Here is a 17444-nt window from a genome sequence, read left to right as displayed (position 1 = left end):
AAAAAATACGATGTTATAAGTACATTGTACAGTACCTAATGGAAATAAAAGTGATTTATAATGTCTGTTAGTTGGAACCTGTAACTACATTCACAGAATAACTTTATTTAATTCGCGTAACAGACTGTAAAACCGAAGAACTCTGCCAGCCTCAGTTATCTGGCGGAAACCGTTAACCTATTGAAATCTACATTTAAAAATTCTGACAAGAGCCAGTCACAAACTTATGTTAAACTCAACTATTTTTATTAGGTATCAATACATTTTACATAACATAAATATTGTCATTTTGTATAATATTAAACAATAGGGTAAACAGTACGTCAATTGATACGTCCATAATAATTATAGGCCCAAATTCAATGTATAATTTATTAACTCCGGCCATTGTACGACGCTGACGTCAGCCTTATCATAATCACCAGCTGGCATACAATTTTGATCTTTAACATTGTTATTCTAAAGTACAAATTATTATCGATCGTTGGTCATAAAAACAATTTCCACTTATCCTTAACGTTTCAAGTTGAAGAAATATATATACTTATCTCACTCACACCAACGGTAGCTCCTTATTAGTGAGAGTGAGAAAAGTATACTTGAGTTAATGCGTGAGTCATGGCATTAGGATATCGGGGTCACAGAACGTGTTTGAATTTCGAAACACGTACCGTCCAATGCGGTGCGTCTTTCCCGAGACCTACACCATTGGTTAGACCGGGCTGGTACCACGGTACTGAGAAGGACACAGATCGATACCACCTCAGGTACTTGTACTATATTTTGTATAGGAAACAAACGATACGCATCGTTTTCGTTTGTCGGTTGGTGTTTCGTGGTAGAGGCACATCGTTCTGTCTGCTCACCTCTCGTGTTATTCGCGCAGCCATTTCGTTTCGAAATATGTCCGGAGTCACAGTACTGGTGACGTTTTGATACGATTCAAGATTGTTTTTTGACGTTTTCGACGCGTGCGACGCTGGATTAACGTTATGGTGAGACGCTCTGTTTATTTTTTGTGTTGTAACATATTTTTACTGTATTGTTGAATGTATGGGCATGAAATGTTTTTAATATTGATGGCCCACGGTCGTTATACTTAAATGTAGTCATATTTCGAACGTGACGTCACAGATGGGTGAAATTAGAATAGGGTCGCCGTACTGAATGATGATTTATTTTTTTGTTAAATCTGCCAGTATTTATAAATCATTGTTTTTATTGGATTATTATGTTTTAATTGAAAAATTCAATACATAAATAATGTGATATATATGTGTAAATTATACAACGTGTATCTACTTATACTGTAATGTTTATGTGAATTTATTCCTATTCCATTGCACTAGAGGCTAAAATAGTCGGGACTCGGGTGCCTGCATTCATTATTTCTCGCGTCCCCCTCTAACAACATGGCGGCCGGTGTCTCGCTATCTCACTCGCACACGCCAGTTTATTTATAGAGAACTCGGCGGGGTACGCCGTTCCCCGTAGTGCCCTATATTTATGTTAGTGTTGTGCCTGTTATCGATAACTCTGAAGACTCTTGTCGATAAAGCGTAGCGTTGTCAGATAATAACGTTGTTTCCATTTTAATTTATTTAAACGATGTCACGGGAAGGGTTAATGTTGTAATTGAGTATTTTAAATAGGTTCAGATGATTTTAATATGAAGTGACGGCTAGGCATAAACTAATACAGTAATGATTTGATGGTATATCCGTCCCATTATGGAATAGGGTCCGTGTTTCACTCAATTTTGAAATAAAAATCCTGGAATTCTGTTATTGTCCAGTTTAAGGGTACTCAACATGCATAATGCATAAATCAACTCTATTTTTTTTAGTCACAATATTCATATTATCGTGAAGAAAAATCTTTTTTTTTTACTTGGGTATGACCTAGTTATTTATTGGGATATTCGTAGACTCTTGGATAGCGGTCATCATTATTGTACTTTGTTTGATTTTTTTTTACTTTTATTTTAATGGATCAAATAATGAAATAGTAAAAAAAAATATCAATATAAAATAACTTATTTTATACAATAATTAAATGAACACAGATATTACTGGTAATGACTAGAATAACTCTCTCGTATTACTTTTAAAATAAAGTTGCAAATACAAAATATATTCTAAAATTAAAAAGTACAAAGGAAATTATGGGTCATTTTTGTTTAAACTATAAAAAAAATATCCACGATAAACCAGATATCGATACGCCGACCCCAAACACTATGTATACAAAAAAAAACAAGAAATATGTCTGCCTTTCTGGGATTATACCCTCGGCAACATTATTTACCACTGAATACATCTTTATTTATATATACATAGAGTTTATATTCCATTGGCTCCACCGCATATAGTCAATCGTAATGGATTTGGAGGACGATGCCATTTTATTTTGCGTCCTTTGCATTATGTAATAAGGTTTAAAATGTTTTTCTTTGGCCAGCGTATAGAAACCGACCCTTTTAAAGATTTATGAGGGTAACAAAAAGGGATGGAATTTAAAGAACTTTTGCGAAAGTCCTTCGAATGCCAATTCCTTTTTTGTTGTGATAGGGGCCGATAGCTTCGTAGTTAAACATTGTTTTGACTCCGTGGCGCAGCGGGCAGCGCGGCAAGGTTAAAAGTCACGCAGGTTCGATTTCGACAGAAACAATTTGTTTCATTTGCAATTTTTTTGAGTATGCATTTAACAATTTCGTATTTCGTTGATAGAGACATTTGACTTATATTTTAGTGACGGTTTGACCATTAAGCAATTATTATGAGTATTTGTTTAGTTAATGAGTTTTATCTTTCCCCTTAATTGAGATTGAACTCTCCTAAGTAAAAGTAACTCATAGTCAAATTGTAGTCATGCTTATACAAACATGATATCGGGGCAGTATAGGTAGTTTGAATATTGCTATTATGATTTAGTATGTTTTTACCTCGGACCTTGTAGCTAGATTCTGCCTTACTTCCTCGCTAGAATATCCAGTCTAAGGCAAAGGATATAATAATATCTACCTCTTAATCATTAAAGCGTGCCACCGTTGTAGAAAAACCGCAAAACGGATAAAAAACAGAATAAAAAAATATAAAGAACAGGGGTGCAGCCCGAGACTGGAATTTATTCCCGATATGGCGACAGACGCACCCCTATCACGAGACGTAAGATCGGCAAGCTGCCAGCTGACTGTTTTGTCTACCTACCCTCTCGCGAATGAAGGTGTGAATCTATTTGTATAGTCTGGATTTGTTAGCCAAGCGATTCTCTAGCTGGTGAAAAAACGCGCCAATTTCAAATTCATATTGTAAAGACATTAGATATTTGGCGGGAATTTAAATACATACACATGAGCTGTAGATTGTTCTGTAGACACTTGACAGTATTGATTCCCAAAGTGGTCCAGTTGGTCTCAGAGATCTACAGGAGACTTGGCGGGGGTCTATGTGTGTAACCAAAAAAGGGGGGTCAACAATTCGTAAGCGGGGTTTCACGAAAATATATCTGGTTTGGTAGTAAAGTGATAAGTATTGGCTTCACTTCACCTATTAATGTATGCAGATAATATTGATAGGAGTCGTAACAGGCATGGTGACCATAACAAAACTGTCCAGACAGCCTCCGCGATGGCTGGGCGGTAGTTGTAATGCACTTTCTCTGTGAAACCAAAAATAAGATGTTCCACCGAAACCAGCAAATTTTGAAAAGGGTCTATGAGAAAAAAGTTTGGAGACCTCTGATCTTCAGCAACGAACTGGTTTATAACAAAAACTGAGTGAAGGAACATTTGTTTTTTATTACATGGAACGTAAGGTTGCCGTTGGCACATCTTCGAAGTTGTTTAATTAACATGTTCTCGGTCACTATTGCCACACATATTGTAACATCTTGCATATCCACTTTTGCTGGTCAGTCTAAGTGCTCGGTACTTAAGAGATATGACCAACACCTCAGTCCCCCCGTGACCATGAAGGCTGCAGTCTTCGAAACGTCGGGAAAACATTATAATATAAAAAAAACTCGATTAGTTTTATTTCAATACCGAGCACTTATTAACTATATAGATGTGAAAAAGCTAGGCTGGGAAATGTAAAGTGCAGACATTATATTTATTTAGAGCATTGATGGTGATGAAATGAGTGATCACCTAATCCCATAACCACCAGAAGTATCATTTATGGATGAATTGCCGGCCTTAAAGAAATAATTAGTAAGACTTGAAACTTATGAAAAATAACAGTAAAGTTTCAATCTCACGCCGGTTTTTTGTGAAATTGCTTCCGCGGTGTAGTTATATTGCGTCCACGGTACGACTAGCTCTGAGGTCCCGAGTTCGAATCACGAGTAAAGCAGTGTTTTCTGTGTTTGCTCAGCAACAGCTCGTCAGTAATTTGGGCTCGATATGGGATAGGTTTGCCTCATAACTTTATGGGATGGAACACATAAGACCGAAAGCTGATGCTGTTGTTGCAGATTTGCTAACCTCTTCGGGGAGAAAGCCATTATGTGTTTGTTTCTCGTCATTTCAACTTAGTTCTTTGTGAGACAGTCGTGTTCCCGAGACGATTCATTCACCTTCAAAACACAATGTTTACAGTGTGACTACCATGTTCAGCCGCTAGACTCTATCATAACATACTAGCTTTTGTCTGCAGCTCCGCTGGTCTGTATGGGTTTTTTCTCGGGATAAACATGTTCCTGAGATAAAAAGGAGCCTATTAATTAAGTACTCAGGAGTAATTTAGCTGCGCGATTAAACTAACAAACAAACTCTTCAACTTTATATATTCGTTATTGTTAGGTTTCTTGTTTACGAATTTTAATCTGAATTCCTATCTTCACTTTACTAATTTCTGCAGCAGTGCGTAATAACTGATATGTTGCAGTTTGAACGCTATTCAAATTAATTTCTAATAGTTATAGCGAATTAAATTGTATATCTAGAACCATCAAAATCAGTGGCGTGGCTTGCAGCAATGGGGCTCTATATCAAAATTTGTTGGGTTCCCTCTAGTAGTGCGAACTTTTAGATACCCGCTTAGTTTAATGTAGATGGCCAAGAGAAGCCCAAGGGTCCCCGTATCACAAATACGGCTGATACAGGCGTAGATCAGGATGACGAGCACTGTTTTCGTATATCATTGCAGTTCCCCAAGAGTCCTGCTAATGGCTCAGATTATAATTTAAATATTTAATGAAACTAGCTTTTGCTCGCGGCTCCGCCCGCGTTATAAAGTTTTTCAGGCTAAAGTTTTCCATTATAAAAGTAGTAGTTTCCCGGGAGCCTATGTTTTTCCCAGGGTTTCAAACTGTCTCCATACCAAATTTTATCTTAATACGTTGGGTAGTTTTTGAGTTTAAGACGTTCAGGCAAACGGATGCAGCGGGGGACTTTGTTTTAGACTTTGTTCTATATTTTTTTAGAATTTTTTAAGAGGAATAATCCCGACATACATCATTGTTGCATAACTTTAACCGTTTACGCAGCGCACGCAACGGAAGCTCTCAAAACTAATAAATTGTCCCCGTATTTGTAACATGTTTCATTACTGCTCCGCTCCTATTGGTCATAGCGTGATGATATACCTACAGCCTATAGCACCCCACAAATAAAGGGCTATCCAACACAAAACGATTTTTTCAGTTAAAACTGGTAGTTCCTAAGATTAGCCATTACTGCTCCGCTCTTATTGGTCATAGCGTGATGATATATAACTTAGAGCACTCCACGAACAAAGGGCTATCCAACGCAAAAAGAATTTTTCAGTTTGGACCGGTAGTTCCAGAGATTAGCCATTGCTGCTCCGCTCCTATTGGGTATAGCGTGATGATATATAGCCTATAGCAATCCACAAATAAAGGGCTATCCAACGCAAAAAGAATTTTTCAGTTTGGACCGATAGTTCCTAAGATTAGTAAACAAATATAATGAGAAAGCTTCGAACTGCTAAGCTATCGGGAGTTACACGTGTCAGTGTGAGTCAACCATAAAAGATAGACATATGCTGTCGTGGGATATTTTTTACATAATTTTAAGGAGAACATTTCCGTCATACATGATTTCTATGTAGCTTTAACCATTAAGGTTGCACACGCGACGGAAGCTTAAAAAATGGAGTAACTTCTCCCGTTTTCCCAACATTTCCCTTCACTGCTCTGCTCCTATTAATTGTAGCGTGATGAAAAGTATACTATAACCAGCACAGGAGTATGAAAAATAATTGTACCAAGTTTCGTTAATATCCGTCGAGTAGTTTTTGTTTCTATAACGGTTATATAGACAGACAGACAGACAGACAGACAGACAGACAGACAGACAGATAGACAGACAGACAGACAGACAGACAAAAATTTTACTAATTGCATTTTTGGCATCAGTATCGATCCCTAATCACCCCCTGATAGTTATTTTTGAAATATTTTTCATGTACAGAATTGACCTCTCTACAGATTTATTATAAGTATAGATAGAAGATAACTTTTATTTGATGATTGAAACAACAACGCTTCAATAATTTGATTCTTACTAGTACCTATTATAAATCCTAGCTTTATCAGATGGTAAAAAAATAAAGCTTCAATAAACTCTTACTACTTACCAGTATAATTCGGACACATGTGAATAGATATACTTATTTGGAAGTTTTAATGTTTGTTAAAAGAACGCCGAAACTGTTTAATGATGAGATTTGGCACATAGATAGACTCTGGATTCACATATCGGCTACTTTTATCATGAACAAGTAGACAGTGGAATTTTTACGGTCAGTAGTATTTAATGGTTAGTCAGTCGTGAGCCATACCTTGTATTCATATTATAGATAAATTTGCAACCTTTTCCCTAATCGTCTACCAAACAAGAACATGTAACACGTAAGTAAATTCTAAATAATCGTAGTCAACTGCTAAAGCGTTGAGGTTCTTTCATACATTTCCCCTAATTAATATTGAATGATATCCTGATATAAAGAATCTAGTATTAGAATAATGATTTCCTATGTTTACGCGAATATCAGACATTAAAATTAAACTATTTTTCGCATTTTATCGCGGTTTTAATATTTTAGATTTCTCCCGATATTTCGAAGACTTTGCAGCTTTCGTGGTCAGGGGGGGGGGGGGGGGGAACATTAATATCAAGATAAAATCCGAAAAAATAGTTTAATATTAATAGTATAAGAATATTGAGATCTTCGCTGATTCCTGTGGCGGAACGTGGTATTCTATATTTTTTTCTTGTTTCAGATGCAGCAACAAATGTGTCAGTCGGATCAGCTTAGGTAAGTCTAATTTATGCTTAAGTTTTCTTATAAGTGTAGGCTGTAGGTATGTAAGTACGTCGATAGGGATATCTTTGGCACCAAAATTAATCAAATTGTCTATAATCCTACCTGCCTAGCCAAGGCTGGAGGTAAACTCACACGCATTCGGCTAGTGTTGTGATGTAATAGCGTTGTCCTTCCGAATAATGGGAAGACGGGAATATCTTCACCCTTTGCCCTTAGTAGAATAATTACAAACTCAAGAAATAACCGCCGGTGGATCCACTCCTGCGCCTCGGGAAACCCAATACACATTGTATGAGCCATCAAGGCGGCAATTACGCTGGTGTCATTTAGTCGTCATTGCGTGTGTGAGTTGCTAGAATAATAGAATTTTTGGTATAAAATTTCATTGCAACTTGCTATCGCTGGGCAATAATTGGCTCACGTGATATAATTAAATATAACCAGTTATTCAAACACTTGTAGTACATAACCTGGTATAGGTTTACCATGGCCTTATAAGTTATACATAAGGTTGGAAAATTACAGCTTGACATCAATGAGCTGCTTATGTGATATCAATTAATATATTGTTTCAGCCAACAGCCCATGGCCCAGCAGATGTCACAACAGATGATGTTGTGTCCCGTCAAAGTCGTCTACGAAACACAAATCTTAGTTCCACCAGGTAAATTTAAATAATTTTGTTCCTGGATATTTATTTAAACTACTACTCGATAAATATTGCACCAACAGTTTTATATTAAGTGTGGATTTACCTACTTATTAGATTGTAAAAAAAATTAAGCGGGAAGATAGGTAAAAATACTTTTGGAAAATATAATATAATTTGCATTAGAAATATTTTGCAAAACCCAGATTAGAACTTTATTCACTATCTATGTATGAAATTCTATTTTAATCTATTAGGCTTAGGCGTCTAAATAATCTTCAAACATCCATGAACTGAAAAATATCTAAATTCAAAATAACGTTATAATTATTTAATTCACAGGAGAACAAATCCAGCCAAACCAAACCATCTTTATAAACCCACAAAACACACCACCATGGATACAAAACCGGATGCAAAACCAAGTATTTTACGTCCAACAGATGCCAAACAATATCGTACCTAATATGCAACAGAATATAGACCCAAATCAAATGTACATACAAAACTATCCATACCATATCGCGCAGCAGATAATTGCACAAAACACACAGGAGCAAAGGCCAATGCAGTTACAAAACATGCCTCAACAATACAATATGATGCAAACTGTGCCAAATGTTGGAGCCAATCTACCAGAAAGGACTGTTCAAATGACAAACCTTTGCCAAATGCCAAATCAAATAGTTCCTAATAGACAAATGGCGCCAAATATTGGAGTAAGTATGCCAAACCAACAGCAGCCGATAAACGAAGTACAAAGAACTTTTATGAACGTTCGACCTCAGATACACCAGTACCTTAGCAACGCGAGGCCTCAAGTCATGCAGAATCCGAATGTCATGACCCAAAACGTAGGTCAAACATTTGCGACATTACCACCGCGACCAGTACAAATTAGTAGCCAAAATATATCAAACATCCAACGGATGGTCACAACCAGTTTGCCAAACAATCCGCCACGAGTGAATGTGGCGACATACGCTGCCTCCAACCCTGTACAGATGGCACCGAAAGTAGAAACAGCAACAAATACAAACATCGTTCCTAAACACAGTATAGCCAATACTGTTCCAAAAACAACAAACGTACAAAATTATACTTTCAAAGCTGTTCAACCTAGGCCACAATATAGGCATAATGTGCCAAATATAGGTAAGCTTATACAGCCTACTCCGCACGTTAACGCAACTACTTACAAAGATAGAGTTAACGCCAATAATCCAGCGAATGTCGAGAACACACAATTTAATAGGAAAAGGAAAAGTGAATCTCCCGACGAAGTCTATAAGAAGATGATGATTAATCCGGCTAGTCGAGTGAGCAACACACAAACAAATGACACAAAGGAGGCAGTTCATAGCGTCCTTAAAAAGATGTTAAACGAAAATACAATTCTGCAAAGAAATAGCAATGGAGCTCATCTTGTGAAACTTGATGAACCAGTCACCACAACAAGTACAACATCAATTGCAAGTCAGACTGAAAAAGAGAAACTACTAAGGAACACAGTATTCACACAGGCAAAAGGCAGAGTTCTCAGTGATAAAGAAATTGTACCAAAGGAGATTATCAAAACAGATACTAAAATCGCTAAAGAAACTGAAGTCAAAAATGAACATAGTATAACAATCATAAAGATTGAATATCCGGACGAAAAATTATCTAAAGTAGAACAGGATATTAAAAAGGAAATTGTGAAAGAAGAGATTCCAGAAAAGAAGGAGCCAGAAAAGAAAGTTCTAGCTGAAGTTAAGGAACCGAAAATAGAATTTAGAGACAAACTGTTGAATGGCCATCAGATCCTCACTCATGTGTTAGATGGATACGTCATTCAAGAATCTAATGTAGCTTTCCCTGTAAGTATGAATTTCAAAGTATCTCTTTACTATGACTCTATTTTGGAAGTTCGAGCATTTTTAGAAACTGTGAATTAATTTTTAGTAGTTTAATCAGTACTCTCTATCAGTAGTTTAGAAAGCTAAAATGGTAGTGGGCAGGGCATATAGTTCGCAGAACTGACAGCATATGGGGCAAAAAGGTTCTCGAGACGTCCACCTGCAAGATGGACAGATGGAATGTAAGACGACTTGATAAAGGTCACAGGAACCTACAGGATGCAGGCCGCTTTCGACAGGTCCGTCTGCAAATCTTTTGGGATGGTCTATGCTCAGCAGTGGATTTAATGTGGCCGATGATGATGATGATGAATAATTATTCCCTATTTCATAGTTGTTCGGTTCAATGGTTGACCGAGTTTGGTATTTTTATCATAGAGACTATTATTATAATTAATTCCAAGTCTGAGCATATCAGATGTATTTTCAAATCCACCTCTAATTGAAACTTCAAACTCACAGCTGAATTAGACCAAGAACAAAATTAATATTATTGTTTATTTACAGATTCGAAAACCGTTGAAAGAAAAAATCACTTCAAACAACGGTAAAGAAATAAAAGAAGAAGGAGTTGATACAAAGGATTCTACGATAGAGAGAGTTCCGATTGACTTGCCGCTGTTACCTTTTCACTTCTTGCAATTAGACAACGAAGAGGAAAAACAAGAGAGTAGCACTAAAGAAGAAATAGAAGGTGAATTACATTCTGCTTTAAAATTAGTTCTGTTTGAATACTCGTGTAAACTAAATAAAGTAAAAATATATATTATACTGCCTGCCGCAGTGGTGTAGTTGTACTGCATGCGCGGTACGGCAGCACTCTGAGGTTCTGGGTTCGAATCCCGAGTCAGGCAGAGATATTTGGGTTTTTATGCTCAGTAACAGGTCAGAGTGTGTAGTTTGTGCCGGATATGGCGATAGGCTCGCCCCCTATCACATTATGAGACGGAACACACATGGCGTTAACGGATGCCTTGGTTACCTACGCCTCTGCATATCCCTTTGGGAATATATGCGTGCTGTGTGATTGTTAATTTTAGATATTATAATTAGTTAAATTATAAACAACGGTTATACATTATCGATAAGCCTATTAAGATTCTGGGCAAAGTTTTTCAAGATTATAGCTGCTTTTACAATCGGAATGAATCCCTCCTAGGGGATGTATCTTTCTGTCGAGTTGATTTGTTATAGTTTGTAGTTTTTGTATTATTGTTTTATGAGGCTGCGTAATAATAAATTATTCGTATTTTTACAGAAAAACCTTTCACAAAAGTGCAGAAAAATATTGTGAAGTCATGGACGGTAAATATCTTATTAATCATTAATTTTGTAAAAATATGTAAGGGACATTATAAAATCGATAATTCTATGCACTGTTACATGTAAAATCGATTTTTAAAGTACATTTGAATCGATACAATCAATTTTTAGATAAATAATAATATCATATTGAATTTATTTCCAGGTGGAACAGCTAGCAGACTACATGACGAAACACAGCTGGAACGAACCAGCATCCCTATTCAGAGACCATGAAATTGATGGAGAGTCCTTATTCCTGGTCTCCAAAGCACAACTCTTACACATAGGCATTAGTGAAGAACACGCTGATATAATCTGCGAATTTGTTAAAAATTAATTACAGCGCAGATATAGGCCGATTGTATATTGCAATATTAGTTATTTAAATTTTATATTTGTGAAGTCTATTCTGAAGTGATTACTTTTAAAAATGGTCCCTTGCTTGCCAAATCACGCCGTTCTAATGCAGGTACCCGGTCTTTGCTACCAATTTACCTATTATACTTGCTTACTAATTTTTTTATCAGAAATAATCTGAAACCAGTAAAATCAGACTGCACATTTTTTTTATCGAAACTAATGTGACACTAGACCATAACAATTGCACTCCAAGCGCCGTCCGACGAGCTTCAAGTCTTTACTCTGATCATGCGACCCATGTTTTGGCAGATGTAGGGTTTTGTACGATTTGATCGGAATACCTATTTTGGCATTAAAAGTCGCGTCTGAGGCGGAAATTTCCTGAAGTTTGACTTCTGCTAGAGGATAGTTAATGTATCGCATTCTTAATAAAATAATGACCCATTCTAAAATTGCCAATTTGTGGGAATCGTCAAACAACCAATTTCTGTTTGCGACCTTTTAGTTTTTTCCCTTTTTTTTTCATGCTATAGGTTTCATTATTTACCTATCTTTAATAAGCTCAATTTTATAGCAACTTCAAAATAAAAGGTAGCAAACAAAAATTAGTTTTCCGACGACTGCCACAAATTAACAATTTTGAAATAGGTCATTATTTTATAAAGAGTGCGGACTATTATCAGCTTACACAATGATGGAAGCATCGTGCTACGTTCATGGCATGGCTTCCTTCACCTAAGAGGCTGTAAAACGTGATGGGGTAATGCAAAAAGCATCATACTAGATATGGAATAAGGTTTATTGATAAAGATTAGGAAATTTGTAAATAGTTTAAACATAATCTGACTTAGTTATAATTTACTTTTTTGTATTTATTTAAATTTTTACTCCCTTTCGAAAAACAACAACAACATTAAAGTTAAGAAACAGAGAAAAAAGCTGATTATGTTAACCAAGGATTAAAATGTTAATAATGGAAAATACTTTAGTAAATAAGTCTTCTGGGAGCTTAATATACTTAAGCCAATAAAAAAATAGTTAGACAATTGAATTAGTTACAAAATGAGGGGAAAAAATGACACGCCAAGAAATTTAAACATCATGCAAGGCCATTAAGTCCGTACATAGACTGCTAGTGCAAGGGAGCTATGTCCATTTGACAGCTATAATAGTTTCGTAGATTGTACCAACATTACAAACATTCATAGATCACGTGTTCATCCTCCAAGCGTCTGTTATATCCTAGGTTTAAGCAAATGTTTCTCAAGACCTACTGTAAAATATTATTTTAAGAAATCTACATTTAAATGAATATGTATTATATTTATTGCGATGAATAAACATCATAAGTGACCACTGACATTTCAATTTTCCTATAAGTTAAGATCGTAATTGGGGTCACCAGCCTCGAGGTAGCCAGTCGATGTCAAGCTGGTCTAATTTGGTGCAAAGGCGAACAGATTATAATCAAATATATATGTACTCAAATCAATCAATAATTCATAGCTGAAGACGCCACAAAAAAGACCGTAATGTTTTTAGATTCCATCCCTACCTGGAAAGTTTGCTATATACCTAAAGATATGTCCTATCTTGGTAAGTGAGTCGTTGGAATCACAATTGACACTCATAGAACCTAAGGCGTGAAACATCTGTTGTTAACTGCAGAAAGTTATCACATGTTGACAATCTGTAGCTGCCACTTAGTGGTTTCAGTCCTCAACAGTAAAGAGCGTGTGTTTGGCGTCTAAAAAGTATCAGGAGACGTAGAAGACTGGTGAAGTAAAAATTCAGGTAAGATCTTTTCCTGCGCAAGTGGTGCTTTTAGTTTGTTCGCCGTTTGCACATTCATGTCAGGGGAAACATGAGTAAAAACGAAAGGAAAACTGGATATTGTGTAGTTATTCATTATGATAAGTATAGCGAGGTCTAAAAGGAGTTTGCAATCACCTTTCCTTCTTTTCTCCTAGAGTCATAGCAGTTGCAACGTATAGAATAATAAAATATTCTAACCCAAATATTGCGCGTATTTGTGTCAATTAACTTTGTTAAAAATAAAACATATCAATACCAGTTCCAATGCAAAATATTTTACACAACTTTCATAAACTTCATAAAACATTACAATAAAAAAAAAATCATGCTAATTCCTCTTTGCAGTCTTGCCCATGAAATTGACCACTTGTGCGAAAGGGGCAAACTTCCCTCTTCTGCTCCTCTTTTTCAGCCCGAGCTCCTGGAGGACATCCTGTGACTCCGCCATAGAAGAATCTACCTTCGAAACGTCTTCGGAATAATCTTCACTGTCATTCTTCTCTGTATCGGACAGCTCCCTGTACTTTCTAGAATATTCTTTGCTTCTGGCGAGACTTGCCTCGCGCCTCTTGAAGTTTGGCGAGCCGAATTTCTGATGCTCCGTTGGTTGACACATGAGGGTGTCGTAGAAAAATCTGTCTGTCCTGACGTCTGCCTTTTGCCTAGATTTCTGGTCATCATCGGAGCTTTCGTTTGAGGAGTGTATGGTGGGTGAGCCGGGAGAAGGTTTCTTGTGCATTCTTGGACTATGAACATAAATACACCATGTTTGAAAGTAGAAATGAGTAGAAACTAAGTCATGTCCAAAATATCAAGAACGTGAATTTAGTATCATTATTACATAACTGTACTACTATTAGTAATTAAAAAGAACAAACTCCATAACCCAACAATGTGTTGCATACAATGTACCTGGTAAAAAGGTGCCCTAAAAGAATATCAGATGTATTACCGGATGCAACAGCTGATCGGAATGAAATTAACCCACAAAAATTCTGGTTCTTTAAACAAAAGTTAGCGCCAAGGGGTGGGAAGATATGTAATTATAACATCCATAGTTCGCTTAGTTTATTTTCGTCTTTCGATGTGAATAGAGCATGGATGTATTACATCTGGTATAAGGTCAAATTCATTTATTACATACCATCGCTTGGTATCGCCGGCGACCATGGTAGGACATGGGGACTTGGGAACGAACCCTCCTGGAGATCCCGCTTCATCACCATTCACGACCTGATAAACACTTGTGTGAGCCTTTTTATAATTCTGAAGTTACATGTTCGGTCTATAAAAGTAATCCCTAACCCAAATTTTGAAAACTATCGCTAGGCACGCATTGACTTTTAGTGCTAAAATGTAATCTTTGTGACAATATCACAGGATATAAACTCTGCTGGTCTTTTGTTTTTTTTTTTGGATATTGGTGCGTCCTTGTGTATTGTGCTGATCAAATGTTTGTCTACTTATAAGAACCAACAGTACTTCCACATTATTGCTAGTTCTTTCTATGTCTTTTACCTTATTGCCCAGATGGAAGTAGCAATGCGTGATCCTCTCGACGTCAGCCCACGCTACGATGTACCTTGCCATCGACAATGGGATCTTCGGCAAGAAGTTCGAGTGGAACTTGCCCTGGCAGTAGATCGTGATCACGTCAGTGTCTTTCACTTCGAAGATTATGCGGAAGATTGTGCCTGCAAATTGAAATATGAGGATCATCTCCTCGTATTTTATTATCTTCTTCCTAGATTCATCACTTCTTTCTTTTATAGTTCCTGATACAGACGAAACAAGATTTATATCTTGGTGTAGATCAAGATTGTGTAATAATAATATGCTAAGTAAGACTAATAATCAGATATAACCTTGGGTTCCTCACAATTCGTTCTATTTAAACCAGCTGTGAATCAATAATTTTTCTGGAAATGTTGGTTCATAAACGCGGTGAAAATCATACATCTAGTAAACACTAGCGCATATACAGGCAAAGTTTTTATGACGTCACAAACCAGGGACAAACATGTTGTAGTTAGTATCGTAGTTGCCGCTGCCGATCCAGATGCCGTTCTTCCTGGAGAGCGAGATAATGTTGTCCCGGTGGAAGCGCACATCGAAGTGTAGCACCACATCCTTGGGCTCCTCGCCCTCCTGAGCGCACAGGTTTACCGACATCCTGGGGAAACATATCAAACGAAGTAGCAGCTGAATTTAGCTGTGAGGTACCTCTTTGTTGAGATCCTTAACTTTTTTAAGGCAGCATAAAACTCTTTAGGTTTGAAATATAGTGCGTTTGGTATATGCTATATTATAAGGTGTGATTTACCTATTTTTTTAGGTACCTGACTTTATGAAGTGAGTCCAGGCTTGAAAATATTAATTTAGAATTATAAACGCACCATAGGTGTTAAATATTATCACTTCAATCCTGTATCTTTCAAACGCAGGCCTATAATTTTATAGGCCTGTGTTAATTGTGTTGCCTTATCAACCTAAAGCTATAAGCCTGGACTTCCATCGTTTTAATATTCCCTTGTCATTACGTAATCCAGCGATACATGTTTAGTATCCTTTAAAAAAAAATACTTACTTTCTAGCACTCTCTTTGATTTTGCCCCCAATTTCGATTCTATCCCCCACTTTGAGCAGGCTTGGTATGTTGGCAGTGAAAACCGGCATTTTGGGTAACCGCCAGTCGACCCGTATCCAACCCTAGTACTCTTGCGATCAGGGCCAGTGTCGAATTTCATCATTTTGAACGTAAAATTTATGCATTACACGAATTTTCCAAATAGTTTCCGTAGACTTGTGTAAAATTGTGATTACTTTGACGTATGGAGTAATCATTCATTTTTTATAAAACCTTTGAGTTTTTTATGTTTTTGACAACCTTTATCGTGCTGCGCGCGAATTGTTTGTGAAGTAAATTAGCTGTAGGGCCCAAAGAGAATTATAATATATATGGAAATAGAGAGCCTACTCGTTGGGTTTTTGTGCCAATCGACATTACGGCTGCTTCATACTTGTGAGGTAGAGGGCGTTCGCGATTTTCGTTGCGTTTCACGATTCAGGTTTATTGTGTTTTATTATTTTGCAAACGGTTTTAAAAGTGCAGAAGACGGCAATCCAAGTATTAAAATACTTAGAAGCAGATCTGTATTTGCTATGCCGTCGTAGTATAATATTTCTGACATCTTATTTACAGTGTACTTCTATCATTATCAATACATAATAATTCGATAGTAATAAGATCGTTAATCAGACAAACATCATATTGAAAATATTATTTTTATTTTATTTTTTTGCTATAACATTTTGAGTACAAAATGCTTATAGTAAGTACTAATGATATTCACATTCTATATTAGATTTACAAAGTATTACACCTCTATTAAGCTATGTAAGCGCTGATAATTTGATCTTAGTTATTAATTATATTCAATGGAAAAGTAAACGATACTACTTTAAAATAAACTGTAATACACTGTAAAATTCCGAAATACTAAATAATAAAATATACTTAAAATTATTTTATGTCTAAAAATACATACTGTGACGAATAATAATTAACATTGATATTTATAATATGCTAAAACATTCTCAATTGTCAAACTATATTTTTATAACAATTGATTTAACTTTATAAAAAATATATGAATTCTTTTGTATTTCGATAATCATTTTAATGTATCATCAAATAAATATCAAGTATCAATGTTCAAATAAAAGTGAATTTATTATTTTTTATAAAAATTGCCTAATAATATACGATTCAATATAGAAATACATAAAAATTTACAAATCTAGAACAGCAATTAAGTAACTCTGAAACATACTAGCTAGCCATATTATTTATCTTTGTCTTCATCAAAAAGGAAATTCGGATTCTAGCATTATCTTTCTACACAAACAAGTGAAACTAATATTAACAAGAACAAACTTATTCTAAGCCAAACAAAATTATTTCACAAATAAGTCACGCTACTTTTAAAAATTGAAAATGTTCACTGGAAAAGAAATTAACATCAAGTTTACAATGATCATTATACTTATCCATAGAAAAAGGAACTATAAAGATTAGCATTCATTAAAATATACTTTCTTCGTCATGCGAAGGTTGTTTTACTT

At 35.9% G+C, this 17444-nt stretch overlaps 2 protein-coding genes across 2 annotated transcripts; one reads left to right on the top strand and one right to left on the bottom strand.

Moving 5' to 3' along the window:
• Positions 1 to 880: 880 nt before the first annotated feature.
• LOC115449262 lies at positions 881 to 12864 on the top strand. Its single transcript, XM_030177035.2, has 7 exons — positions 881 to 995; positions 7249 to 7283; positions 7868 to 7956; positions 8284 to 9800; positions 10347 to 10533; positions 11098 to 11144; positions 11308 to 12864. The coding sequence occupies exons 1-7, from the start codon at positions 993 to 995 to the stop codon at positions 11479 to 11481; spliced, it is 2052 nt and encodes a 683-aa protein (XP_030032895.1). The 5' UTR covers positions 881 to 992; the 3' UTR covers positions 11482 to 12864.
• A 708-nt stretch (positions 12865 to 13572) lies between these two features.
• On the bottom strand, positions 13573 to 16244 carry LOC115449251. Its single transcript, XM_030177007.2, has 5 exons — positions 15907 to 16244; positions 15329 to 15492; positions 14838 to 15013; positions 14464 to 14552; positions 13573 to 14065 (listed from the first exon to the last, which is right to left on the bottom strand). Exons 1-5 carry the CDS (start codon positions 15993 to 15995, stop codon positions 13648 to 13650), a joined length of 936 nt encoding a protein of 311 aa, XP_030032867.1. The 5' UTR covers positions 15996 to 16244; the 3' UTR covers positions 13573 to 13647.
• Between the last annotated feature and the right edge of the window lie 1200 nt (positions 16245 to 17444).

This window comes from Manduca sexta, chromosome 18 (assembly GCF_014839805.1).
Source record: "Manduca sexta isolate Smith_Timp_Sample1 chromosome 18, JHU_Msex_v1.0, whole genome shotgun sequence".
Lineage (NCBI taxonomy): Eukaryota > Metazoa > Arthropoda > Insecta > Lepidoptera > Sphingidae > Manduca > Manduca sexta.
The sequence above is the reverse complement of the archived record's forward strand: the minus strand, read 5'-3'. Positions and strand labels throughout refer to the sequence as shown.

Coding starts and splice junctions, on each gene's coding strand:
- LOC115449262 (XM_030177035.2), top strand. Junction 7,284..7,867: donor TGTCAGTCGGATCAGCTTAG/GTAAGTCTAATT, acceptor ATATTGTTTCAG/CCAACAGCCCATGGCCCAGC. Junction 9,801..10,346: donor AATCTAATGTAGCTTTCCCT/GTAAGTATGAAT, acceptor GTTTATTTACAG/ATTCGAAAACCGTTGAAAGA.
- LOC115449251 (XM_030177007.2), bottom strand. CDS start 15,995: ATGCCGGTTTTCACTGCCAACATACCAAGCCTGCTCAAAGTGGGGGAT. Junction 15,014..15,328: donor CTACAACATGTTTGTCCCTG/GTTTGTGACGTC, acceptor TTCAATTTGCAG/GCACAATCTTCCGCATAATC. Junction 14,066..14,463: donor GCCGGCGATACCAAGCGATG/GTATGTAATAAA, acceptor TTATGTTCATAG/TCCAAGAATGCACAAGAAAC.